Below are 27,601 nucleotides of genomic sequence, written 5' to 3'. Positions count from 1 at the left end.
AATTATAATTTTAAATTTGGTCTTAACCCTAAGAGTTTGCTAACCTAGTTTAATTTAAACAACAAAGAATCATTTAAAAATTATTAATAAATGTTGTGAAAATTTGTGGTTCTAAATTCTCGTGTAATAAAATAATTAGTATTTGATTTTATATTTGAGTTTGATTTGTTCTCTGGAGAGTTTTGAATTATTATGGAACCAAATTTAAAGCCGATGTCCGTCCTCTGGGGCCAATACCTACAGTCCTAACACTCTTGAAGGTCCAATGATAAAAGTATTTGTGATACATTGGTAATACAGTCGAAGAAACAGAAAGATAAATATTATATCAAGTGTAGCTGTAAGTTTCATACCTCGAATCCATGCATAGATTGGTATGGCAATAACTTGTGATCAGGGACGGAATCAAGGGTAGAAAATCAGTGTAGTTGCAAGTTTCATACCTCCATTTTTTAACACGAGGTGCAGAAATGTGGGGCAAATGGCACATCTGTCCCCTCGTAAACACACTTTTCACCCTAGATATGAAATTTTTGACTGTGAGCTTGTTTTCTGAACAACAGACAGCTCGTCGTAAATACACTCAAATTAACTTCTTTTATAATAAGGGAAAACTTTCAGAGTCGTATAAGAATAATTTTGAAGATTAGAAATGGAGAAACTATGCAGGGGAAACAAGTGTATCTTTGAAGAACGACGTTGACAAATGGAATTTGGTCAGTGATCAAGGTGGGTTGGGGAAATATGTATTAAGAAGAGAATTCAAAAGTAAAGTCATCAAGAATGTACATGCACAGAAGAAACATCGAGAGATTCCAAGCACCACAGTACGATACTACTACCATGCCAAGATAGATTCACTTGCGTCTCCAACACTGATCACCAAAAAGTAAAAGAATTGTGCAAGCACATTCTCATTAAGTTAAATTTGCCATTGGGAATTGAGGGTTCAATTGTGTAATATAACAGGAAGATGCATGTGTAACAAACAACTAGTTAAAGGGAAGAGGTTTCATGAGCAGCAACCAAATGAAGCAAAAGTTTGTATGTCAAAAAACTAAATGAGCAAAAAAATCACCATAGTCACTGCGTGCTGTTGGGGGAAGGAATAAAAACACCCACCAATCAGGCTTAAACAAGCACGAAATGCAAACCCGTCATCAAGTTGTGTCATGGAGCTGCAGGAATCATCTTACCTCAGACCATTTGCATTCTAGAGACTATGAGTTCGCCTTATTCGTTCTTGTTGCTCCTCGGAAAGACTATAAAAGCTTCCTCCAACCACCTGTTCTCAAGGAAATACTGCAGCTTCACTTATCTAATAACCATCTATTGACTTATCATGAATTCACCCTTTGGCTCTCCAACCAAATTAATTTATTCTTTTCTTTGAAAGTTTTGCAGTTAACCTTCCTCTTACTGTGTTTGGTTCTGGATTCTTTCTACGAGTGGGTCTTCTTTTCCTTTTCCGATATTTTTTACCTTCAAGACGTTGGCGGCGTATCTCTGGATCAGCCCAACCTCGCCCCCACTCAGAGAAAGAAGAATATGGCTTGTCTACTTTTGAAGAGAGTAGCATATCTGCTTCTGGATATGCTAAAAACTCCTTTTCAGATTCAGAGTGGAGAAATCTCAAGCCTTGTTCTGTTAGCTCTGGATATTTCATCGACACATGAGCCTGATAAGCAGGGGAAAATCAATCAACAAAATTTAGACCATGCAGCAAGTAATCTAAAACCATTTTTACAAAAAAAAATTGAAATTCTGCACAAAACCCAAAGTATTTGATGACAATCGTCTATAAATTATGTTAAGCGATTTGTTTCATGTTCAAACGCCTGTCAAGACCCTCATTACATACCGAAACATCTCCTTCTGTAATGTACCCCTTTTCCTCCAAAATCCGTGCAAGGCCTCGCCACCAAACTGGGTCACTTGTAGCAAACTTGCGAAACTGTACATTGTCCCAAAAGCAAAAACACCTTAGGACAGAGACATGAGATTTTATCTGAAAATAAAAAATATTTCAACAATGTGCAGAAAAAAAATTTCCTGCTCCAATGCTTTTAAAAAAGACTACTAGACTACCACCAATGTACAGTCTCAAAATCTGAAGAATATCAGAAGAAATCAGCCCAAATCAGATGTTGGTTATGCAGATGTGTTTTTAATGTTTTTAAAAGAATCAAAGTACTAGTTGAGAATCAAAGTAGCTTTTCCATCAAAGTCTTAAGATCCAAGCATGGAAGGAGTTCACTTCTAAGAGATGTGAAGATTTTTGTGGAGAGCACTGCGTTTGAAGGTTCATAACAGTGCCATATTCCCTCCAACAAAATGGCATAGCAGAGAAAAAGAATTGAATAATTCTTAACATGATAAGAAGGAATGTCACAAAGTAAGAATATGCAGAAGGAATATTAGGGTGAGACAGAACTATAGATTGCATGCCAAGAAATGCCCCAGGAAAACAGGACACGCAATAATGGACCCCTTATAATAATAAAAAAAACAGGAAGAGAAGCAACGCTTTGCTTCTACTCAGACTTCCAAAAAAAAAATTATAATCAGAATGAAATTAAAGGATAGAAATGCATTGAAGGAGGATAACCAATTAAACCATTAATTAAGGGAAGAGAATAAACCAAATTAGGAAGCCATATATATTTTTGTTTAGAGATTGAAATAGCCATAAATGGAGCCTTGGAAAGCGTGTTACTAATTAGATGCCAAGCCATCAGAAATAAAAGAAACAAACGGACTGGAGTCAGCAGAATCCCATGGAAACTGGATGACAGCGTGTATTATATCTGCTACCTTGCAAATACAGTCACAGATGAATGGACATTTAAGCCATGAACAAATACTATATCCAAATAATAAAAGATAAACCTGTTCTCTTATTCGGCTTACTACTGTCTTGAATTTTGGCCTCCCAGCAAGCATCATATTAGCAGTATCATCTGTATATGCATTATGAGCATATGCCTGAATCAAATACAACAATGTCTTAGGAAATTATTTAAGCTTTTCAAAATAATGAACACCAAAATAAGCATTCAAGCATAAACAATACAATGCTTAACAAGCTGTAGTAAGCTCTGTATGGTAATTTTACCCCATATCTTGTTTTGACCAAGAATCAATCCCAACTCCAAACGCGATTCAAACCTTGATTTAATATAACTGAGATTATTAAAGAATAAATATTATAATCTAATTCCTTCCCCACATAACCTCGGCCACCCCTTTCCTTATTGGCAAGACAAGTCCCACCTTTTCTTGTGGTTGCCTTCCTCCTTTCCCATTGACACGAGCATGAGTCTTCACCTCCCCTTACAATGCCATCAAACTCTAAAATTTCTAATCTCTCTGGACGTGACATCATCGAACACCCATCCTTCCTCATGCGTAGCGCCATCACAATCCTCTTCCTCCACGTTGTTATGAAGTTGATGAGTTCAACAACCCTTGCAGGTAGTGTTCCTTCGTCTCCTCTTGTTTTTGCAAACAAGTTCACACTTCGCACTTGTTTGGAGTGCTGAATCCTTGTATTCGAGTTGTTCAACAACCACTGATCCATCACATAGGTTGCAAAATAGCTAAACATAGAACTTATGTAGGTTATAGCTGTTAATGAAAAACTAATAATAATAGATTCATAGTAGGCACCTGAGTATCGAAACATAGGGTTGCAAGTTTTATTCGTTTCTTAGTAAACTTGCAGAGCTATGGTCTAGAACTGATAACAAACAAAATTTAGTATCAAATGAGATGAAATAAGTAATAATCTCAACAGCCTTTACTGTTAGAATGTCAGCAGGGGTTGAAGGAAAACTTGGAACAGACAAAACAAATAACAAGAATACATACAGTATTTAGAGTTAGCATTGATTAGATCCTTGCAACCGGAGCAAATCAAGACTTAAGCCCTCCAATCATCCCGCACAAAAATTTTTTAAAAAAAAATCAATGGACTTTCATGTACTTGGGTCTAATAAAAATTGAACCCCTTCAAAATTTTCCTTTACTTTGTGGATATTTGTTGCTATTCCGCTCAGCACAGTGATATTTGATAAATATTAAGAACAGTCATACGCTTTTGCTACTCTAAAATAAGGCTAAATAGAGGAAGAGGAAAATCATGTTGAACAACTATGGATGTATACACATAAAAGTAATCATGAAGAACAAAGATAAGTTTGGAGATTAAGTAGATACATGAACTTAACTGCCACAACAAGAACCAATAATTTAAAAGGAATAATGATGGCAATTCAAGGAAAATCCATTGGAAAGGGTATCTATTCTCACTTCAAAATTTTAAATAGAAGAACAAGAAAAGTCCTCACATGTTCAGCTTTTAGCACCCCTAAGAAAACATCCGCTTCAGCCTTCATATTTTGTATCTCGGGAGGTCCAGCATGGCAGATGTCACATCTTCATGTTAGGAATTTAAGAAGGAACATATCAGGAGGTTGTTACTGATCAGTAAGAGACAGAATAAGAAACTTAAAAAGAGATATAAAGCTAGGACAAAGCATGTCTCATATTTCTTTTGTTCACCAGACTTCGTTATTTTAAGAATCAGGAGTAAAATACACCAAAGATAGTTCACTCTTGACTGGATTCTTCTTTTATATGCTTAAAAAATCATGATTGTGCCTGAATATAGTAAGACCGTGTGAAGGGAATGCTTCATAGCCAACTCTTTGCATGATTGTTTGAGCATCTTGGCAAAATGAAATTTCCAGTAGAATCAAAAGTTATCTATGACGTTGATCTTAAGAAACATATTAGAAATTAATCTAGAAGAAAGCTTACTATAAAACTTGAAAATAATAATAATCTGCATAGCAAACTTAGGTTAGAAAAAGTCCACAAGCTGGATAACTGCAGAACTTGAGTAAATGTTGATGCAACATATACATCATGTTCAAGTGGGATAGAGCACGCTTGACATAGGGCAAACCCAATGGTGAGATACCTCGACTTAACATATGTAGTGACATCTTGCACTTAGTTATGAGGAATTAAAGAACTGAGAATTGTCTCAGCCAAGACCACAGTATTTCTACTTTTCTTGGGCACTGTTAACACTCCTACCAGTCCATTGGTACAAATCTGATGGAAATGAGCACAATTCGTCCAACCCAATAGTTAATGTGGAGATACCTCAATGAACATAAGCCCATGGGATCATCCTACATTTGCCATGTAGGACAAAGAAGCAGAGACACTACCCTGGCTGTCCCGTAAACTGGTTCTGCTACTCTTGGGCAATATTAAACAAGGGAATATATGTTAGATACCAAAAAACATAATCTGTCTGATATTGTTCTGTGTATGAAATATTATTTGATATTACTTGATATTTATTGCTGAATTTATCTAATGAAATCATATAAGCTCTTGACTTATAATGAGTTCTACTATGATGAGACAAACAGATAAAATCATGCAATATAATTTTCTGAAGTGAAAGAAACACAGAAGCATACAAGTGGCATCCATCACAGTCAAGCTCCTCCCCAAAGTATCTCACTAATGCTTTGGCTCGGCAAGTAGTAGTGTTCATAGCATACCTATGAAGTTAACATGAATCTTATACAGTGTAGAAGAGATTAGCATGTTGTATAAAAGAACAGAGAGAGTACAATATGTCAATACCGGAAACAATCAGATAACAGCTTATATGCTTGTTTTGTCTGTTCATCATTTCTTTGACTAGGAAGAAGTGTTGGCGTTCGCGATAGATTTGCATATAAAACTGCATGGGGAAAAAAGAAAAAGTTGATGAAATAGAAAATATCATGGTACAGAGAATAATCGTTTGATGGTTATGAAAAATTGCATATCTTAAATCAATAGGAATAGATATGAATGACTTCACAGCTTCATGAAATTTGTGTTAAAGATAACTCTTGCAACTTCCCAATCAGCAAAACATTCTCATAACATTTTCATGGATCGAGTAAAAATAAACAGGAGTGCTCTAGAACTGACCAATGCATCTACTCAGCTCATTGTATTTCTTACTTTGCTTAGTCCACCTAAAGCATGTCTCATGCAATCTCAGCATGGGTATCTAGAACATCAAATAATATGTTACCCACTTTAAACTGTTAGAGTCTAATCACTTACCAAATCTCTTTAGGCGATGCAGTCTCATCAGCGACAAGGAATGGTAGACTATCTCATCATCTCTTCTCTAGCCTAAATTCCACTCATCCCTATTTTCATCAATAAAATGACTAAAGATCAATTGTTTGATGACATTTCTGCCCAATTCTGTTTTTATTTTGGATTCACAAACAGGCATGTTACTAATGCACAACATATATTCAAAAGTGACAGTCAGTTAGCGCATCCTAACTTGTCAAATAAACCATTTGGTTCACTTAATTCTAATGTTTGTGGTCCTACTCCTAGATTGATATAAATATTGTTGAGATTACTCTAGGATGGCATGGGCTTTGGTTAATGAAAGATACAGAGTTGTTTGACAACTTTAAATAGCATTGCGAATAGACCTGATGTCAAGATCTTATATGAACATTAAGAAGTGATACTGCTCATAACATTTGTGTCAGCATTCAATTTCACTTCTACATGTCCAGTAGTGGTACAATGAATCTTCTTGCTCTTGCACACCACATCCACAACTAACAGTTTTCATAGAGCAAAAAAAATCAACACTTTATCTTGGTTGAAAAATATTGGTCCATATGAATATTCCTCTTAAGTTCTAGGTCGAGGTTGCTCTTGTAAGATATGCTGTAAGTCATGTCTTCTTTATTTAAGGAAAATCACTTATATTCTTCTGTCTCACATTACCAAGTGCATTACTTTTTCCTGTCATTATGCAGTTTAATGATGATAATTCACCTGAGATCTTGTGTCATGATTGCCAACTGTGTTCACCTCACCTACTAAAGAGGAGACCAGATCTCAATTTGCTCCTTCCTCTCAGCGCTTTGTTGCACAAGTCATAACGGTAGGGGCAAAAGGAAGCATTTTATCTAAAGACAAACATCTGAAGATCACAGTACAGGACTATTATGAATTATCAGAATGATGAAAGCATTTAACTTAATCAAACAATTTTTCTGTGCAACATGCCTTTCTGTGGTATGATTCATATGGGTAAGAATATACTGAGGGACAAGTTAGATCACCTCTGCATTGAAAGACACGGTACATGTCCCAACCCCCAACCTACCTTCTTCCTTCTTTCAATTACCTATCATGCTGATAATATAAGTGGACCTACGCATCACATCAAGGTTATAACCTACCATATTGCAAGGTCTCACCTACTCTAGTTTCTGGAAGTCGATCTAATTATCTAGAGCAATCTTAATCAAACTACGAGTATTTTCTAAATAACAAGGAAATGTTAACGAAGTTCAGAATGGACATATTTCAGGAGCAAGAGTTTCATCTCACTGCAATCTGAGAGTTTTCCATCTCTCCCAGCTCGACCAGCTTCTTGATAATATGCTTCCAAACTCTGCAGGAAAAAACTTATTCAGAAGATAGGTAAACCCATGATAGATCATACATCACAATCTTCAAAAGTTCCATAACCTATTAAAGTCATGGCAGGCAAATCTGGACAACAGTAATCAATTTAACCAGAAATGTTATAGAAGTAAAGTGCATGAGAACATAAAATACTAAGTATATGAAAAATAACTACTATATATACACACAAATGAAATATGTTTGATGGAAGCAATGCATCTGTATAGACACAAAAACCAAGACTTCATAACACATAATTCCCTTCAATTAAAACAGAAAAAAAAATATAATGTCAATTCAAGAAAACGTGATCCATGTTGAGATGAAATGCTACTACAAACGCCTAGCAAAAGATAAGTTCAAGAAAGCTATGCATTTAGGCTATCATTCTAAAGAGAACCAAGAACGTTTAACCCATAATGAGGTAAGACAGCAATAGAAGTTCCAGGACTTTGAGCGCTTAAAAAGGCAATCTTAGTAGAGATCATTTATCACTTATTTGTTGATACAGTTTGTCCCGACGGTTGTTTTGATGTTGACACAGATTTAAGTCAGTCGACTGATTTTGCCCTTAGTCGACTGATGTGGTCGATCAGTCGAGTCATCTTACCTTCTGCTTGCTCGGAGTTGATGACAGTCGACTGATGAACACATCCAGTCGAGTCCATCACCTTCAGTCGACTGATGTGAAGCTCAAGTCGAGTCGTTATACCTTCTGATTGCCATCAGTCGACTGGCCTTCAAGGTCAGTCGACTAATCTCCAGAAACGATCCGACTGGAGTTAAATCCAGTCGACTGATGAGGCGTATCAGGTGTAATAACTTAGTGTCAGTCGACTGATCTTACCACATCAGTCGACTGTCACTAGTGAAAAATGGCTGAAATAAATTCTTACCGAGTTCTTTCCTCGCTGGACCAAATGGAGTCGGAGAGAGCTAGGGAGCTCGTTCTCCGGACTAGGTCAGAGAGGGCTCGGGAGCTCGTTCTCTGGACCAGATGGAGTCGGAGAGGGCTAGGGAGCTCGTTCTCCGGACTAGGTCAGAGAGGGCTCGGGAGCTCGTTCTCTGGACCAGATGGAGTCGGAGAGGGCTCGGGAGCTCGTTCTCCGGACTAGGTCAGAGAGGGCTCGGGAGCTCGTTCTCTGGACCAGATGGAGTCGGAGAGGGCTCGGGAGCTCGTTCTCCGGACTAGGTCAGAGAGGGCTCGGTAGCTCGTTCTCTGTACCGGACTGTGGTCGGAGAAGGCTTGGTAGCTTGTCTCCAGACCAGATCATTGTCAGAGGAGGCTTGGGAGCCTGTTCTCTGAATACATAGTCCAATGTGGTTGGCTCGGGTGAGATACGAGTTGACCAGGTGATCAAGTTGTGTGGGAATCGAATTAACTTCAGTGTAATCGGTGGGTGGATCGATTAACCAGTAGCTAGGATGGTTAGTCGATCACCGGATCGATTACTGAGCAATCTGTGAGAATTGAATGTCGCACAGAACTCATCATAATCGATTACTTGATCGATTATGGAACACACTGTAATCGATCACTTGATCGATTACAGGGTGTTCTGTGGAAATCGCGCTACGACGTTTAATCGATCGCACGGTCGATTACATAAAGTGGGAATCGATCATCTGATCGATTAAGTCACGCTGGAATCGATTACAAGGGTGGTAATCGATTCCACTCTCTCTTAATCGATGTCTTGATCGATTATGGCTATCATATTCAGACTTCTGCACACATTTCTGCTCTTCTGATCTGCTCTTTGATTCGCTGTTATTTGTTGCGATTTGTTGCTGATGTATTTCTGAGTTTGCTCTGAGTTTGCAGATATTCAAATTCAAATGAGGAGAGTCAAGGATTGGCTTTCCATCTGGTAAGGTTTGTTTGATAGCCAATTTCTGGATAAACGGCTACTGGCACGACGACTGAACTCACCTGGCAACTGGAGGAGGATGATTTCAGTGTGCCGGAGGGCTCAGAGGGGCTCAGATGGTTCAGTGGTGTGCTTGCATGAGTAGAAGAAAGGAAGTTTAAAAAGAAAGGGATGGAGAAGCAGAGGGCAATTCAAGAAAGCTGTGAATCTGTGAATTGTGCACTCTCTACTTGAGGGGCTCAGATGGTTCAGTAGGTGTGCTTGCATGAGCAGAAGAAAGGAAGTTTAAAAAGAAGGGGATGGAGAAGCAGAGGGCAATTCAAGAAAGCTGTGAATCTGTGAATTGTGCACTCTCTACTTGCGTTCATTCCTCTTGCTTGCTTGAGTTCCCTGAGGTGCTGCAAGGTGTTGGTGTTCTTGCTCTCGGGTGAATCTTCTGATCTTCTGAGGTGTTGGTGTTGTGGTTAAGTTGAGGCAGTCGTTCTGAGAAAAATCGATTGGAAGAGAGGCTATTCACTCCCCCCCTCTCTAGCCATCTCCCGGTTCCTAACATTATTGACCATCCACTAAAAAAGCTTTGTAACATTTCATTACGAAACACAACCCTAAGACTTTAAATCCATGGTTTGGAATTTGATATCATGTTTGCTAGCATGGCTGAAATTTTACCATTCCAGTAAATTGCTAAAATTCAGTACTAACAGCACGGGTCTCTTGTGCTGCACGTGCCACTTGTATTGAGGGCCATACTATGTCAATACTCAGCGCACATGCTAATAATGAGAAATATCAAAAACTTGTTAAATTTTAGATTTTTTTTAAAATTGCAATTCAACTGACCATCTAGTTGTTATGACCTTATTTTTTTTTTTCAGAAGTAAACAAGTTATAATAAATAAGTAAATCTCTTGAATTCATCTTGGCGCACTTCAGTGTACGAGATAGTATCATACAATAAAATTTTAATTCAATTGACTATCAAATTATTGTAGTTTGTTATTTTTAGAATTTAAAGATAAGAGAAAGAAGAGCAAAATTTATCAAAATTCATCTAGGCACACTTCAACACGTGCCAAAATGTCTAAGGTTGATACTGTGTAGTCATAAATGAATTTAGTCTTATTTTAAAATGTAAATAAACCAGTGGAAACATATTAAAGAGGCAAAACTCATTTGATTTTATCTCATAACAGTTCAATGTATGTCAAAATCACTAAACCCCAGTATAGTACTGAAATCATACCTATTCAAGTCAACCTAAATTCTGGCATAGAATGAGACATCTTTTTCAATACTTCTTTCTATATCTCACTCGTATTCTTTTCCCCCCATCTCCCTCCCAACCATAGCATTCTCCTCCTCCTTCCTTCATTTGTGCAGTAAGCAAGAAAGGCAGAGAGATGGGGAGTACAAGAAGCATAGCTCATATAGACATGAAATAATATAGTTGTAGGTCACACTGAACTTAAGTATTAAACTACTTCTTACATGAAAATCATGAATAACTTTGGCAGAATTAGAAATGCACTGAAACAGCCCCAATTTGTCAAACAGGTCAAAAAAAAAGTCAGCATGCCCTTAGCAAGAAAACATTAGAGTCTAAACAATAATATCATTTGTCAGACAGTGATCTATTATACCTGTGGCCATCCATAATGGATGATTCTTCGAACATTGGACTTATCAATTCCCATCCCAAAAGCAATTGTTGCTACAACAACCTAATCCATGAGAATATTGAAGAGAGAAGAATAAAAGATTAAGCACAGTTAGATATTTATGTTCACAAAAATGATGCTACGTAAAAGCCAAAGTCATTCCCTTACTCATTTGGTACTACAAACTAGTATAATACAGAAATTACCTGTACAGAGCCTTGATGGAATTCATGATGGACATGTCTCAGATGGGTTTTTGGTAGCTGCAGAATATTTCAAATGAAACAAAACAGGAAAAGATTTGAGTAAGAAAATAACAACTGAAATATGGCAGTCATATTGCACATTCCCAGAGATTCAAGAAGTGTATTTATCTGTGATCTTACCAAAATTAAAAAAGTTTAGAAAAAGAAAACCATTTGAGTAATAGTTTAAAAATTAAGGATGATGTTACAGATAAAGCTGTGTTGGCATTCATTGCTTTGATAAAACAATAAAATAGAAAGTTTAACTTGGATGATAGAAAGACCATTACCTTCAATGAAACTTGTGTTCTGTGTTGCCAAAGGCCCACAGGTTAAATGTGCACTTCGTGATTCAGAAGTTTGAATTGGACTTGGCCTTTCTAAAACATGCCAATGACTAGTGAATGTGATGCAATGATCACCTTAGACTTTGATTTTCTCTACTCACCAACTCCAAAAATGCCTTTGCTTCATATTTTCAAACTCTACCAAAAACCAACACATTCATTTGACTATACCTGCCTTGATAAGCCAATGTGTTCTCCACTTTCAGAATAAAAAATATTTCATAAATTACCTCTAAGACTTAAAGAAAAGTTTTACAAAACAACGGTTAACCTGCTACGTTATATGGAGCTAAATGTTAAACTATGATTGGAGCACATGAGCAGAAGATGAGAATGTTACGGTGGATGTGCAGACATACAAGGATGAACAGAATAAGAAATGAAAATAGAGAGAAATTCGAGATTGTATCTATTGAGAGAGAACTCCGGGAGACACATTTAAGATAGTACGGACATGTACCTAGACGACTAATAAATGTTTCAGTTAGGCGATATGAAACTATAACAAATGTGCATATCAAACTATAGAGGAGGAAGACCAAAAAAGACTTAGTTAGCAACAATAAAATAAGATAAAATTTATTTAAATATAAATAATGATATAATAGATAATAGAGCTCAATGGCGTACAAGAATTCATATAACTGACTCCACCTAGTGGGATAATGACACAACGGATAACTATTGAATCCGTTAATTCGTGCATAAATACCGAAAATAATCTTCTAAACTTTGTTGATTCTACAGAATGTCAGGAGATAGACAACCAAACTTGACGTTTGGGAAGAAATGGCGCGATCGCAAATATTATTGTTCAAAAAACCATTCCCAAAACAACTAAACAAACAGTTTAAATAGACTCAGACCCTAATCCTGTGAAAAATGAAAATAACCCTAAAATGCTAACTTGATAAAATAGTAAAAAGGCTTAAATTGCTTCTGTTCCTACATCATTCTCCCCATGGTGGAGAAAATTCGCCATCGAATTGTTGGTCATATCATCATCAAAAGCGTTGTTGGCAACTTGGCACATTGCTATCTTCTCGATGTGATGCAGTGAAAAAAAAATGAGTTGAAAAGAACTCATCCTTAGGTTTAGAATAGTGTCAGATGGTAGCTTAGGAGGAAGATTGCATTAACTTGGCAAATTTTGCTAGCAACTGCTGCACTTCTACAAATAAATCAGAATCAATTGAAAGCGTCATGTTTCTATTAGTGGTGCTCCTAGCAAATATTTCTTGTGGTTCTCCTATGTATTGGCTCTGAGAATGTCCTTGTTCTTTATTAGAGGTAGCTAGAGCATCAAAGGACTTATGGTGATTGTCCTGTTGATTCTTTAGGGTCCTAGGTTCATCTACCTCCATGGAATTTATATCTGAAACCTTGGGAGTTGAGAACTTTGCCATGGGTTCCACAGATTTTCCGTGGTCCCCCACTACTTTGTTTGGAGCTTCCTGATCTTTAAGATCAGTCTCCAAATTTTTCCTTCTTAATTCTCATACTTGGTGTACTATTAGAGAATAGTTTCTGTGATGACTCATCTGGAAGCTTTGAATCCTCAATTTCCATGTCAGAATCAAAGATCATGTTGTTGATCTGGATCTTCATCTGGCTCAGGAAGCTCTGTATCAGGTGGTCGTTCCTGAAATTGCACATTAGGAGCATGCTAAATCTTTGAAAGATTATCTAGAAGTTTTGCTCTCATATTATCCAATTGTCGGTGTGAATTTTTGTTCTCCGTATTACTTGGTGCCACATGAAGAGCATAATCTGGTCCAAAGTACTCAAAATATTCATTTGGAGGCATCTTGCTGTCAACTTCTACTCCAAGTGCAACTCCTGTCTCATAGCACCAACAACGAGCAACATTCCTGACAGTATATCCACCACCGCCAGCAGCAATAATGGTACATTGAAAGATCTCATGTACCTCACATACCCTGCGTGGCCTTTGATGGAAAGACTAAAACAACCTAATTTGTCTCTAGACAGCGAATCAACACCGCACTGAAGTACCACAACACTAGGCCAGAAAATTTCTATAACTTTACCTAAGGGTGTCAAAAATTGATCCGACTCACCAACCCGACCCAACCCAATCCAAAAAAATCAGGTTAGAGTTGAGACTTTTCAAGTTCAGGTCGGGTTTGGGTTGGAGAATTTGAATTAGCTTAAATTCGGGTTGGATTCGGGTTACCCGGGTTGATTCCGATTTAGGGTTTAGAGGATTTTTTTGTGGTTAAATTAAATTTTATTTTGAAAATTAAGATGTTTTATGTAATATTAGTATGACAATGACAAAATATTGAGATAAAAATGAAAAATTATCGGGAAAAATATCAAATTTTTTCATGTTAGATAGGTTATACGGGTTTAGGTTTGGGTTTAGGGTTTCGAGTTTATTTCGGGTTCAGGTTCAATTTAGGTTGAGATTTTTTAATAACATTTTTATTTCAACTTGACCCGAACCCACCCGACCCATCTGAATTGACACCCCAAACTTGCCCATAATAGGTTTAAAGAGAGACTGGTAGCTCTCATCATCTATTCCGTCATCTAACAGACATTTAGGGAGTACTATTTTCCTTTCCCATATCCAATTTGCGTATGTCACTTATTCCAAGAAAATAATCTCCAAACTTATGGAATAAAACTGTCATTACTCTATCAGTAGTATAAAAGGCCTCTTCTACTCCATCCCCATGATGGATATCAATGTCCACATACAATACTCGTTCGTGACGCTTGAGGAACTCGAGGGTTGCAAGGACGATGTTGTTGACGTAGTAGAATCCAGAGGCCTCACACTTCTTGGCGTGGTGGAGGTCACCAGCCTAGTTGATGGTGATATCATGTGTGTGATTGAGCTTAATGGTGCCACCGATAGAGCCGCCTGCATAGGCCTAGCAGAAGGAGTAAAGACCATCGAAGACGGGCCAACCCTCTCCAATGTTGAAGCGCTTCAGTGCATGGATCTGGTCCTGCTGAGTTTAGGGCATGACGGACTGGAGGAAGGCAACGTAGTCATTAGCGTGGAAGTGACAGAAATCGCGATTCTAAGTAGGATTGGGCTTGTAGACTTGCATTTGCCCAAGAAAGTCATAGTAGGTGAGCAGGGAAATCTCGATGCGATGCGGTTTCATCGGGTGCCCTTGCCCGTAGTAGTTGCCGATTTTTGTGTCGTAGAAGTAGCAAACCATCCATTTCTTCGAATCCGGATCCGAACAGACACTAGGAAATGAATTCCCTCCTATGGAATCCATGCCTGCAAAGACAATTTCTTCCTCCTCCACCTCCCTCCAAGATCCTCTTCCGTCTACTTTATCATTGTCATAAATTAGATCACCAACTATTTCAATATTATCATCCACGTCTTCCTTATAAATAAAAATTCTTTGTTCTTCATCAAAAATGTTCTCTTCCTCCTCCGAATTTATCTGATAATTATTTTTTGCATTGGATCGGACTTCCTCTATTCCAATTTCCAAATAACGTTGTTATCCTCTCTCTATTACCTGATCCACAAATAGATTATACCATTCGTCTATTAGCACTTGAAATCGCTGCTCCATATCACGATCAAAAGCGTAGTCAACACATTGCAGTCTTCTCGGTGGCATAATTACACGATCAATTCGGCTCTTATACCAACTGATGCAGCGGATAACTATTGAATCCATTGATTCACACATGATACTGGAAGCAATCTTCTAAATCCTACTAATTCCACAGAATGCCAGGAGATAAGCAATCAAACTCGACGTTTGGGAAGAAATGGCACGACCACAAATATTATTGATAAAAAAACCACCCCCAAAACAACTAAACAAATAATTTAAATAGACTCAAACCCTAACCCTGTGAAAGATGAAAATACTCCTAAAACCCTAACTCGATAAAATAGTAAAAAGATTAAAATTGCTTCTGTTCCTGCATCAAATAAGACTTGATTGTTGTTGTTATTGTTGTTGTTGTTGTATGTAGCAAAGAAAGAAGGCATTGCAACAACTACCATGCAATACTGAGGAAATAAAATGAACTATTGAAACAAAGGGATGCAGTCTCTCCTTTAGCCCAGGAAAAGGCAAAGCATAGAAGACATTTTGTAGGTCAAATTTGTTTGTTTCCGAAATAAGTTTTGTTATTGATGCAAATTCATTTAAGTCCTTTTCTGAAATCTAAATTGAACAGAAACCAACAGAAAGAAGCAATTTGAAAAAAAGCACTTGTTTAGTTACTAGACTGGAAAATTGGTTTAGTTGAAGGAATATTTGTCCTTTGAAAAATGAAAACATATTCACATTCAATCATGGCATAAAAGTGAATAGCGGACAAACATGAGGCATGACAAAGATCTTTTTTTTTGATGACTACAGTCTACAAGTACCTTTGCATGATATGCTGCAGCCTTGACATTAAATTTACAAAGATAATCTGCTATCCTTAAAGTTTCTTTTCGAGTAGGAACATAGATAATTGTTGGACCTTCTTCCAAAGACACTTGCATATCAAATGATTTGGATGTGTCAAAAGTCTTCAAATTCTCGGATTCAATAGCAGGAAACTCACCACAAGAAACTGCAAAATAAAATCATTTTGAAACAAATGGCATAAAAATCAAAGAACAAGAGGCAAGTGAGACTTAAATGACAAGACAGTACTAATTGTTAAACCAAGTGAAATTCCATGACTGTAGTGCAGAATGCAACCATTTTGCGCAAAACAGTGTGTCATGTGTCATGCATTTTAGTTTGCGTGAGTCAAACCACACATTTTGGAATGGCACTATTCTAGATTATGTTGGCTTGCCACTACTATAAGTTATCCATCACATGCCAACCTAAATAGCACGCCCATTCTAACCCTTCAATTGCTACAAACAGATTTATTTATTTATGACCACTTTAACTATGTTTCAATTATGGGTATTCAAGCAAAATGAATCTACATGGATTTCAATAGTGGAATAAAATTTTGTTGGCCACCCAAATAGATGGAACACATACCCTTTTCTTATAAAAATGGAAAAAAGTTTAGCTAATGAAGAGGGCTCAAAATTTGGAAAAAGTGATCCATCTGTGTATATTCTTTTTTCCAAACTTGGAGCCCTCCAAGGCTATCAAGCACCTTTTGGCCAAAATTATTTGATGATCCTAAATGAGCTCAGATTCATGGATGATTATTTATTCAATAAATAAGGATCAGTATTTTATCAAAGCATGTATAAATGGAATTTAACTTGATTAGATCTTTTTTGATGTCTAAAAAAAAGTAGTAACACAAATTTTAAATTAATCATTTTTTTTATCAAATCCCTATGCTTGGAGAATATTGAAACACGCCACAAGCTATCACCACAGCGCACCAGTGTGGACTTACATCATCTCACTGTATGGAAATCTGGGTTTCTTTTTCAAATGGGATTAGACATGTGAATTTTAAAGCATATAATTTATCTGAATGCACAGAAATAATGAAAAAGAATGACTGATACACTCATATCGTTCTATTCTACTAAGTACAAAAAACTAAAAACATAGCATGCATGACTTGCTTCAGTAAATTTTTTTTATAAAAAGTTCCATAAAGTGATTCTATCATTTCAAAATGAAAATGAGTACCATCAAAATCATCTGAAAGTGGAGGAATGTCCAGCTCATCTTCTAGATACTCAACAGTCAGTTGAATCTTTTCAGGAGATGCATAATCATTAGCCCCATTGACTTCCCAATTTTTATATGTGCTGCCACCCTCATCATCCTCGCTATTAGATAGTGAAGTTTCTTCTCCAGCAGATTTAACATAATCTGAAGAATTGGTGTCAGAGTTATCATTATCAATGTCACTAGCCTTCTGTTTTTTTCTGTTTGCCATCCTTGTGGCTGAGTAAGTTTGTATAAGCTCCTTGAAGTCTTTACGGTATGAACACACTGAAGATGTTCTACTGTGTTTAACCTATACAAAAGGGGGGAAAATTAAGCGAAAAAGTGCTAATTGTAGGTAGGAAAATAAAACAAAATAAAATAAAAAAACACAAATATCTGAGAATATGGAGGCTGCATAACAAGTATTTTAGTCTCATTCAGTTGCTTCATGGCAAGAGCCTCAACTAGTTACTAGATTTGTCTAGCATTAGTGCCTACAGATAGGGTTGTAAACGAGTCAAACTTTGTGGTGTTTAAGTTTGTTTGATAAGGTAATTGAGTCAAGCCAAGCCAAACCAAACTGAGCTTAAATGAACCAACTCGTTGAAATGATTGTTCAACCTTAGCTTGGTTTTTTTTATGAGCTTGAGCTTGAGTTTGGTTCAAGCTTAGCTTGAACTTGATTCGTTTAGATGTTATCAATCTCTCAATTGAAGCTTGTTTGATTATTTGAAACTTTTACATTTTAAGCTTGTTTGATTATTATTGAGCTTAATAATACAAACTTGTTTGTTCATTTTGAAAGTTTTTTTGTTTATTTAGCATGTTGATAAGAGTTTTATTAATGAACATTGTTCGCGAATGTTATTAATGAACATTAATGAACTGAACACATATTTCCAAGTTTATTTGTTTAGTTCAACGAGTTGTTCAAACTTATTCATTTAATTGATCTTGTATGTATTGAACGAACATAAACCAGTTATTACCAAATCAAACGCCAAGCTTGTTCCCGAACGTTCGGTTCATTTACAGCCCTACCCAATGGATGATTTTTGGGAACAATAGAATATACACATACATTTAGGAGGCGCTTGGTAGGCGGGTTTAGGAGAGGGGAATGGAAATGAAATCTATTTCATTCCCATTCTTAATGCTTGGTAAACAGGAATGGAAATCAAAATAAGGATTTGATATCCCTGATTTCATAACCTACCCCTCTCTCGGTTATCGCTAAACCCATTCCCATCGCGGTGCAGCTTTTTTCCCCGTGGATAGCGGTATCCCGCGCCCATCTCCTAAGTCGCGATTTCTTCCCCGGCGCGATTCTTCCTTTCTTCTTCCTCACCCGCGAGCCTCCCTTCCTCTTGGCTGCCCCCCTTTTCTTCTCCCCCGTTCATCTAAGCTCCCCCCCCCCCCCCCCATCTTCCTCTTCTTCTTCTTTTCTCTGCCGGCCGAGCTCCTCCACCCCTTCCCCTTTTCTTCCTCCTCCTCTTCTTCTTCCTTTCTCCTCATTTCTCCTAGTCTACTTGTTTGAAGAATCTGCAAGGTGAAGCGCAATATTAGGTATGGATGTTTACCATGGTTGTTGAAGTAAGATTTCCTTGATAGTTTTTTCTCTTCACGTCAATATATTGTCTTGTGATAACCTTCCCTAATGTGGTCCTCGATGGCCCTTTTTGATTGTTGTTTGCACTAATCTTGTTGGATTGTTGTGTAGACCTTTGAGAAACAAATTGGACATACCATCAATTCCTACTTTAGACCATTTAAAAAAAACACAAATCTTGAGCTCTTTATTCAATGGATGAAGAGACAAGATATGTCTTCAATATTTAGTGTTCAACAGATTTCCAAGTTCATATGTAACCCCCAGATACTTTGCTCAGCTAAGTTCATATGTGCTAGAATTAGACTAGGCCTTGCTTGAAACATTTTGGACCTTGCTAGGCTACCAAGTTTATTTCAGTGGTGTTGTGATGACCTTGTAAAATTTTGTGATGACATTTTGGACCTTGCTAGGCTACCATTCTTCTGAAATTTCTAAGGTTTCTTTGGACCTTGCTTGTTGTATTTGTATTGCTTAGACTATTCTCAATTGTATTTGTAACATACCGAATGTTCAGTGGTTTTGTGATGACCTTGTATTGCTTATGTTTGTGATGTTGGGTTTGATGAATACATTTTTTCTTCACTTTTGATATTGTGGTAGTTATTTTGATTATGTAAGACGATTGTATTTTGGACGATGATTTATTATGGACAATTATGCCTTTTGTACGTTGGGATGAAAGAAAAATATTCATCATATTGTATTTTTTTTTAAATAAAATGGTTTTGTCTATGACTCTATATGATTACTTTTGTCTTTTACATATAAGGGTAAAATGGGAATTTTGACTGATTCTCATTCCATAATTTAAGTCAAACCAAACAACATTAATGGGAATAATACTCATTCCAGTATCTATATCAAGCACCAAAAATCCGGTAATCATTCTCATTGCCATTAACCCCTCAATCAAAATCATTACCATTCTCATTACTGAATGTATACCAAACGCCCCCTTAGTCTTCAATATAGAAGCTTACTTGAGCCTCAACCAACTACTAGATCTGTCTAGCATTGGTGCCCACAGAGTGGAGTCGCATAGCCACATAATGGATGATTTTTTGGAAACAACAAAATATACACATATTTAGTCTTCAATATAGTAGTTTACTTGAGGTCTTCAGTAGCTGTTTCAAATGATTTCCATCTGGTGTAACCGAAAAGTTTGCTGACGATTTGCTAGTTTGTCACTAAATAAATGCTCACTGCCTGTCCCATTCCCCCTATAAACTTTATACATAGTATTTTCACTGATTCGGTAGGCTTTATACCTTCCATTTTCCTCAAAAAGAATGAACAATATAGTTGCAACCACATACGCTTGAAATGTGAGCATAGATGGCACTCATACATAGGGGCAGCCCGGTGCACGAAGCTCCCGCCTTGCGGGGTCCGGGGAAAGGATCCATTGTACACAGCCTTACCTTGCCTTTGGCAAGAGGCTGTTTCATTCAAACCCGTGACCTCTAGGTCACAAGGCAGCAACCTTACCGTTGCGCCAAGGCTTCCCTTCATGGCACTCATACATAAAAAGATAAATTCCAATACACATCCAAGACCTTGATTAACTGATTAGAGTGAAATTTGTGTCTGTGTATGTTCCCTTGATGAATGCTAGTGGAACAACTATTCTCTACCTTCGCTTACAAAATGAACTTGAAATAGCTAATCTGCCAAAAAAATTATTCCTACAATCCTTTTAGTTATTCCTTGTATGAATCCAAGGCTGGCTTATTTTGGTATGATGAAATTGACAATCCGTGAATCAACCTAAGGAATGCATCTTTATATTCTATTTATAATCTACTCCATTTCCTAAGAATTTCATTTTGGGGTTTGATATCCAACCAGAATTAGATGATGGCACATGGTGTTGGTTGACACTGATTAGAAATGAAAGGTTAGATCCACAGTGTTTTAAACTATAGTTCAATATTCAACTAGAATACATAGCTAAAGGCTGGGTTAAGACTTCAAAAATATATAATGTAACAGATTACCAACCATATCCAGCATTAATGAGTGCACACATGAATAATTGTTAGGAAAAAGGAATAGAGGGGAATTTGAGAACTCAAGAAAGCCTTCTTGTCATCATTTCTAGGAGCTTAGTAGTTTTATTACAAATACAAATAGCTGGCTGAAGCATAATTTTAAAAAGAGCTAGCTTTAGCCACATATGAAGCCCCCTAGGCACAATTTACAGGGAACTAATAGCACTCCATATGGCATCATAGATACAGGATCTATCTTTGCATTAAAGAAATTGTATATGGATTATATTGCATTGTTAATATTGATTGTTTGATTTCATGTATTAACATGGGATGATTGACATTTTTTATGTGAAAGTATGAATAGAAGAGTCCATGTATATCCTTTAATGAGTGCGAAATAGTTATCTTTATCAATATAATTATTAAAAATAATTAACCGAATATGCCATGCAATACTATATATGTGCTACACAGTGGATTGACCACATATCATTATGCATAAGCTCGATCCTTGAGCTAAAGCACTAGCAAGAGTGTTATATGAAGAAAAGAGTCACCATCCAATAATAGAGGGAATAATAATAGAGGCAATGAGAAGAAGCAATTGCATTGGGCAACACTAAAAGAGGAGAGAGGAGAATATAGCACACCATATACTCAGCAATATCAATCATGTGCTCAGCAATATCATCCATTTTGACTGATATCTCATACTATTAGCCTATAAGGTTTGTCCCATGGACGAATTTGACTAAAAAGTGAGGAGCTTCCCAAATGGCCACCCATCACAAAATTGCTTCATAACGAACACACTAAACTAAGAAGTTCTTATGGAAAAATCATCAATTCCATCAAAAGATATCACATTGTTAAGAGTCCATTCAAGGCAACTTGCACTTATGGTCCGGTCGTTTTTTCCACTTTGAGGTGTGTTTTGATATGTGTGTACTCTTGTATCTTGGAAGTTTACGAAGAGTCACATTAATTATCACTCCAAGCATCACTCCTCACCCTCATCAGACTGGTTCTTTATATCAATTATCGCATGAGAAAGTTTACCAATTAATTTGTCAGGCTCAACCACCAACCCAAAAGCTCAATTTAATAATGTTCCGCTTACCTAAACATATAAATCTTCACTAGGGTGTCTCTCCACTTTAGTTCTTGATGTCACAGTCAAGACTCAAGTTCCAATTAGTCCAAAATCATCCCTATTTGGCAGTAGTGAGGGTCAATGATGAATATACTATAACACAGGTAGCCCTTTCCAACACCTCACCATACTTTTATTTTGCTCACTCCAATAGCAATTATCACAACTTGCTTAGATAAAGAACTTAGCCATTAACTTGTCAAGTTCAACCATTGGCTGAAAATTCATAATCTCAAGTTAATAGTAGCTCTCTTATCTGTTTATAAAGCTTCCCATTGACCCATAGCTCACGATTTAAGACAAAACTTGAACAGTCAAAATCTCCATCACTTTAAGTCTTGACGTCCTCACCAAGACCCAAATTCCAACTCGTAGCCTAGAATCATTCCTAACTGACAACATGTGAGAGCCAATAGCGGCTAAAATGTTTTAAACCTAAATTAATAATAGTTCTCTTATCTAAGCGTATAAAGTTTCTTTATTAATTCATAATATGGGACAAAACTGTAGCTGTCACAAAGAAAGTTTAGACAGTACAAATAAAAAGATATCATACCAAGATGGTTTTCTATGATAAACCAATTCCTTTGGTTCAGCTTGAAAATAATCTAGAGTACCCGATTCATACATAGTGTGCCTGGTGGCTTGACTAATGGACGAGAGGCAGTACCCAATGATTATAACCATCTCCTATATTATTCATTAACCAAAGAAAGTCAATTGCTAGGTTAGAAAATACAGAAAAAGGTTACCATCACTAGAATGATTTTTGTAATCATGCAATGAACTCCAAATAGTCTGAACATTTGGCATGATTTTAAGGTTGCTCCTCTTATCTACTCCCTAAACCAGTCTTCCTTCACTATAGAAGATACTTTGCATTCATAAAGTTAGAGTTTTAAGTAGTTGTTGGATTGGCATACTACTCCATTCATGTTTACCCTAGTTTGTCATAATCATCCTCAATGTGGGCCACATTTTAGCCCCATCAAGACAACTATGCCGACATTATGAATTCTCAGTATAAACTGGATGCCAACCATCCCATTTTAAGAAGTCAGCAGAAATAGGTTCAGTCGAAGAAGTAAGATTTAGCAGTTTTACCAATGAATCAGCAAGATTTAACTCAAAGATGATGTCAGAAATCAAAGTAATCAACCAACTTAGCATGAATTGCAAGGTAAGAAGCATTTTTTCCATTCTTGAAGACAACTTATGATTTCCACATACTGAAAATCGAAGATTTGGTCTGAAAAAAGAAGTCAGTATAATCTCTGTTTCTTTTGACATGTGCAACGACTTCAAAATGTCTTCCCGGACAGGATTTGTTGCAGTAGCAGTCAATGCCATCAAGGGAATATTGAACTGTATGAAATTCTCTCTCAGCACACTTAATCGCCTATCAGAATTAGAAAAAAAAAACTACATGAGATGCATGTGTTCATCAGTTCTTCCATCTAAATAAGCAGGAAAAAACATGCAACAACAGTTTTGTATCAGTCAATACTAAACCAATGATATTTTCAGTTTCCACCCTAGATATTCCAAAAGCTAACAAAGCAAACACAGTAGAGGCCAACAATCCTTTAGAACCTACCTGTAATCAGGTCGAAAATCATGACCCCACTTAGAAACACAATGAGCCTCATCAATAGCAAACAGTGCAATCCCTGGATTTACTGCAAGACCCTTAAGTGGCTCTACAAGCCTACAAAAACACTGCTTGTGAAATATTAATGTGGACTGGAATTTTACAACCTCACAAAATTACTGTGAAAAACGAGGAAAACACACCTTAATATTGTCTCAGGGCAAACATAAACAATCTTGTATGCACCACACATGGCTTTGTGCTCGACACTGTTGTCAGATTGTCCAGACCCAAGGAAGCATGCAGATACACCATATTTTGCCAATTTCAAGCATTGGTCATGCATCAAACTTATTAGCGGTGAAATAACAATCACAACCTTGCTTGTCAATATTGCTGGAATTTGAAAACAGAGAGATTTGCCTGCAATGCCAGTAACCAATTGGCTGAAAGATACTTTCAAACCGATTTTACAAAATAATAGTTCAAAATATAAATCCAAGCTCTATAATTTGAAGATAACAATGTGTCAGTCAAACTGTAAAAAAAAGATGAAGCAAAATACCTGATCCAGTAGCAGCAAGAACAAGGCCATCTCTGTTAGATAACCATGCGTCCAAAGCTTTCTTTTGAAAACCCTTTAAGGATGAAAAGCCAAAATGCTTGTGCAAAATACCACCAACTTTTTGTTCCCACTCTAATTTGACTTCTTGATTGTGCAAATGAGACTGAGAGCCACATTTTTCTTGTAAAACTAACGCGGTAGAATTGACACCATTTTCAGTTACCTGGTGACTGTATTCTGAAGGAAAATCCACTTTCAAAGTCATATCAATATTGGAAATATCCTGTTGATCTAATTCCTTGCACTTTAATCTGCTTCTTCCATAAGTGCTAGAAAAAGAAGGGTTGGAAGAAACATGTCCTTTTATCCCATGCAATGGGTGAAGATGATCTTTTATGCTCGATTGTTTCCTTCTATTTGAAGTGTATGAGGGTGCATAGCCTTGGTTAAAGATTTGATGTCTTGAACTACTACAAGTCTGCAAATTTGCTTTATTATCGCTCTTAGAGGAACCACTCAAGATGAACTCCACAGCATGATCAAGTGATGGACCAACAAGTTCTACAGCTTCTCTAGCTTTAGAAAACTCAAAACCCATGTCAATTAATTTGGCTATAATATAATCAGCGGACGTCCATATCATACTTTCAGTAATTTTGATACAATGTTCTGACTTCTGAGAAATATGGCAATCACTTACAAAGGCTGCTAAAGTTGAAAACTGCAGTGCAAGGAATAATACAGGGTAAGAAAAGATTCAAGGTTGCATGTCAAGAGCTGAAATAACAAGTTCACACCAATTAAAATTTACAGATTACTATTTATGATAAGCAATCAAGTGTCTTCTGAGTGCATAAAAATTATAAGATAAAAAACTAGCTGAAAAGCATGAATTAAATTACTTATAGTTTCATTCTTGCATTTTTGTAGAATCTAATCATAGATTTTATAAGGAATTTATATCCACTCCAAAAGGATATTAAAATTGGGTCTTCAAAATGAGGCCTCCCTGACTGCTGTCGAACAACTAAAAAGCCTATAATGCCTTGACAACTCTAGTAATCAGCCCAGGAACCAGCATATGACTAAACAAGTCCAATTTTAAAAATGCTCATCAACTCAGTAAGGCATTGCAACACTGGAGTGAGGCTATTATAAGTTTTTCATAGGAAGAGTTGTGTTGCCTTGAGTATTATGAAAGAAATAAGCTCCCAATTTGTAACCAGTTTGATCTTAAAAGCCTTCTTAACATAACTTCCCATTAAGAGTGGTGATGATGTGAGTTTTTTCCTGTAGAGTCGATCTACAAAGGTCAGTTTTGGTACACTGAACCAGGTTTGTGGAGTCATGAAAAAACAAGATATTGACCACTTGGATAAGGAAAAGGTCAAGAAATTTTGCTAATTAAAAATACCTTTAAAAAGTTGAGGTTTCCTTGAGCTTCATGGAGCATAAGCCCCCTCATACCTAACCAACATACAACTAATTTCCAGTTGTGTTTATCTAATGCTACACAGAGTCAAGATAATGGATTGCAGAGGCATTGTCTAGTTTCATGAGGAAGTGAGACCTCCTCGATTTATTCTATAAAGGCTGACTCAAAAGGTTGGGATCAGATTAGATCATTAAACATATGGCTCAATGAGCAAGCTCAAGAGTATTGTCAATCTAAGAGGGATTATAAACTGACAGGAGAAGGAATGATAAGAGTTAAACAAAGTTTGAGGCCTTTAACAAAGAACTGGAATAAAACAAAGCCAGAACAAGTTTTTAAAACATTATGGTATATGTTTCTTTCATTTTGCTATATTTTTTGGCTTGAGGTTGGGCACATAGTAAATACTTTCATCCACAATTAATTTTTTTTACGTTCTATATTGCAGTATTTATAATTTTAAGTCTTCTATGTTTTTATTTGGTTTTTTTTTATTATTTGTGCTAAATGAATAAAAGTTAATGGACATGCTCAAACACTAACGGTCCCCTTCAGGGTAAGCTTAAGCAAAAAATCTTAGGAACAATATTCGGCCCATGCCAAGGTTGGACAAGAGAGCATATATTGAAGTCTTGACAAAGACTACCCTTTTTCAAATGATAAGTGTTAGTTGGTGTCATCTTGAAATTTAAAGAGCATGGAACTTCCTGCTCCCAGTTCCTCTGCCAACATTAAGGTAGCAAGAATGCCCCTAAATAAAGTCATCAAGGTGAGTTGACCTTGGTGTGCCTTTCGTTTATTGCGTCACTGTCACCCCTCGCGGATTTACCATATAATAAGTGCACTATCCATCTTGACCTCGTTCCGCATTGGCAACAATGAGTAAGCCAATACAGCGATTCCAGTCTGCTGATGATCGATCAATTGAAACTTACGAACGGAGCGGATCAAATTTTAAAACAAAAAACGATGACAAACGAATAACTAAATATTAGGAAAACCCCATCTATCGGCAAACTAGATTGCCAACCCGAAGGAAACTAGGTCAACAAAACATCAAGCTGCAAACTTCGCTAGGCAAAAGACACGAATGGTAAAGATGAGACCTCCAATTCAACAACAATGCGCAAATGGTAACCTAGGAGAGAATGTTTACCGATCGACGACGCCGGAGAAGGAGCGGGCGGAGAGGATCCGTTGCGGAGCTGAAGCCTAATTTATAATGGAAGTTGGGCGGATCATTGGGCTGGAAGCCCACTGCAGCATTTATTTTAATTTATATTTTTTTTATAAAAGAAACTTTCATTTATGGCTTTCATCTGTACCTATAAAATATTTCATTTTATGAAATTATTTTTTTTAAAAATAAGATATGCTTAGATTATTTTGAAATGGATGATAGACCTAACCATTTAATATTATACTATTTATTATGCTTTAAAAAAAAAGAATAAATCAAATTAGTATAAGATAATTAATGATTAAAATGTTTTATTTTTTTGTAAAATATAAGGTCATATAGAGCTATTATTATAATTCTATTTCGGGCATCTACGGTGAGTTGGTTACCAACCATCACTTTTTCTTTTTCAGTCCTCATATTTGCATAAAATTTTATTTCTTTTGAAGAGGGCAAGGGTTCGAGAATCCTGACGAAGCCAAGCAATTCTGGCACCCTCCTGACGTCGTAATCAACTACCCGATCATGTGGGGCCGCTAAGGTGACGGATCCACCTTTTGCAGAAGAAGAGTATTAGAATTCTATTTCGTTTATTTAGCAGAAGATGATTGTGAAAACAACCGTGGCTAGAACCGTTAAGGTGACGAATTCAAATCACGAATTGAAATAATGCCCTTTTTCGTTATAATCAACTGCAACTTCTCAATTTACTTCCTTATAAATGATCCATCGATTTTGTAAAACTAACAAACAAGTAAAATAAAACTCGAGGGAAAGA

General features: G+C 36.7%; 1 protein-coding gene and 1 pseudogene across 1 annotated transcript; both read right to left on the bottom strand.

Annotated features, from left to right (window-relative positions):
* Positions 1-884: 884 nt before the first annotated feature.
* LOC141844989 (ATP-dependent DNA helicase Q-like SIM) lies at positions 885-26,814 on the bottom strand. The gene is made up of 16 exons (XM_074732983.1): positions 26,800-26,814; positions 24,209-24,929; positions 23,847-24,066; positions 23,650-23,760; positions 23,283-23,451; positions 17,267-17,600; positions 16,033-16,223; positions 11,260-11,316; positions 11,036-11,116; positions 7,447-7,510; positions 5,668-5,767; positions 5,499-5,582; positions 4,350-4,437; positions 2,890-2,985; positions 1,862-1,954; positions 885-1,678 (listed from the first exon to the last, which is right to left on the bottom strand). Exons 2-16 carry the CDS (start codon positions 24,849-24,851, stop codon positions 1,373-1,375), a joined length of 2,637 nt encoding a protein of 878 aa, XP_074589084.1. The 5' UTR covers positions 24,852-24,929; positions 26,800-26,814; the 3' UTR covers positions 885-1,372.
* On the bottom strand, positions 12,764-14,908 carry LOC141845339 (histone deacetylase 1-like; annotated as a pseudogene).
* Positions 26,815-27,601: the final 787 nt, after the last annotated feature.

Source organism: Curcuma longa, chromosome 14, assembly GCF_044706935.1.
Source record: "Curcuma longa cultivar G26 ecotype Majalengka, Jawa Barat chromosome 14, ITB_CL_G26_1.1, whole genome shotgun sequence".
NCBI lineage: Eukaryota > Viridiplantae > Streptophyta > Magnoliopsida > Zingiberales > Zingiberaceae > Curcuma > Curcuma longa.
This window is presented reverse-complemented; position numbering and strand designations above follow the sequence as displayed.

Excerpts from the sequence above, each read along its gene's own strand:
- LOC141844989 (XM_074732983.1), bottom strand. The coding sequence starts at position 24,851 with ATGATATGGACGTCCGCTGATTATATTATAGCCAAATTAATTGACATG. Across the intron at positions 5,583-5,667 it reads CTGTTATCTGATTGTTTCCG|GTATGCTATGAACACTACTA; the intron begins GTATTGACATAT and ends TTAACTTCATAG. Across the intron at positions 1,679-1,861 it reads TTACAGAAGGAGATGTTTCG|GCTCATGTGTCGATGAAATA; the intron begins GTATGTAATGAG and ends CCTGCTTATCAG.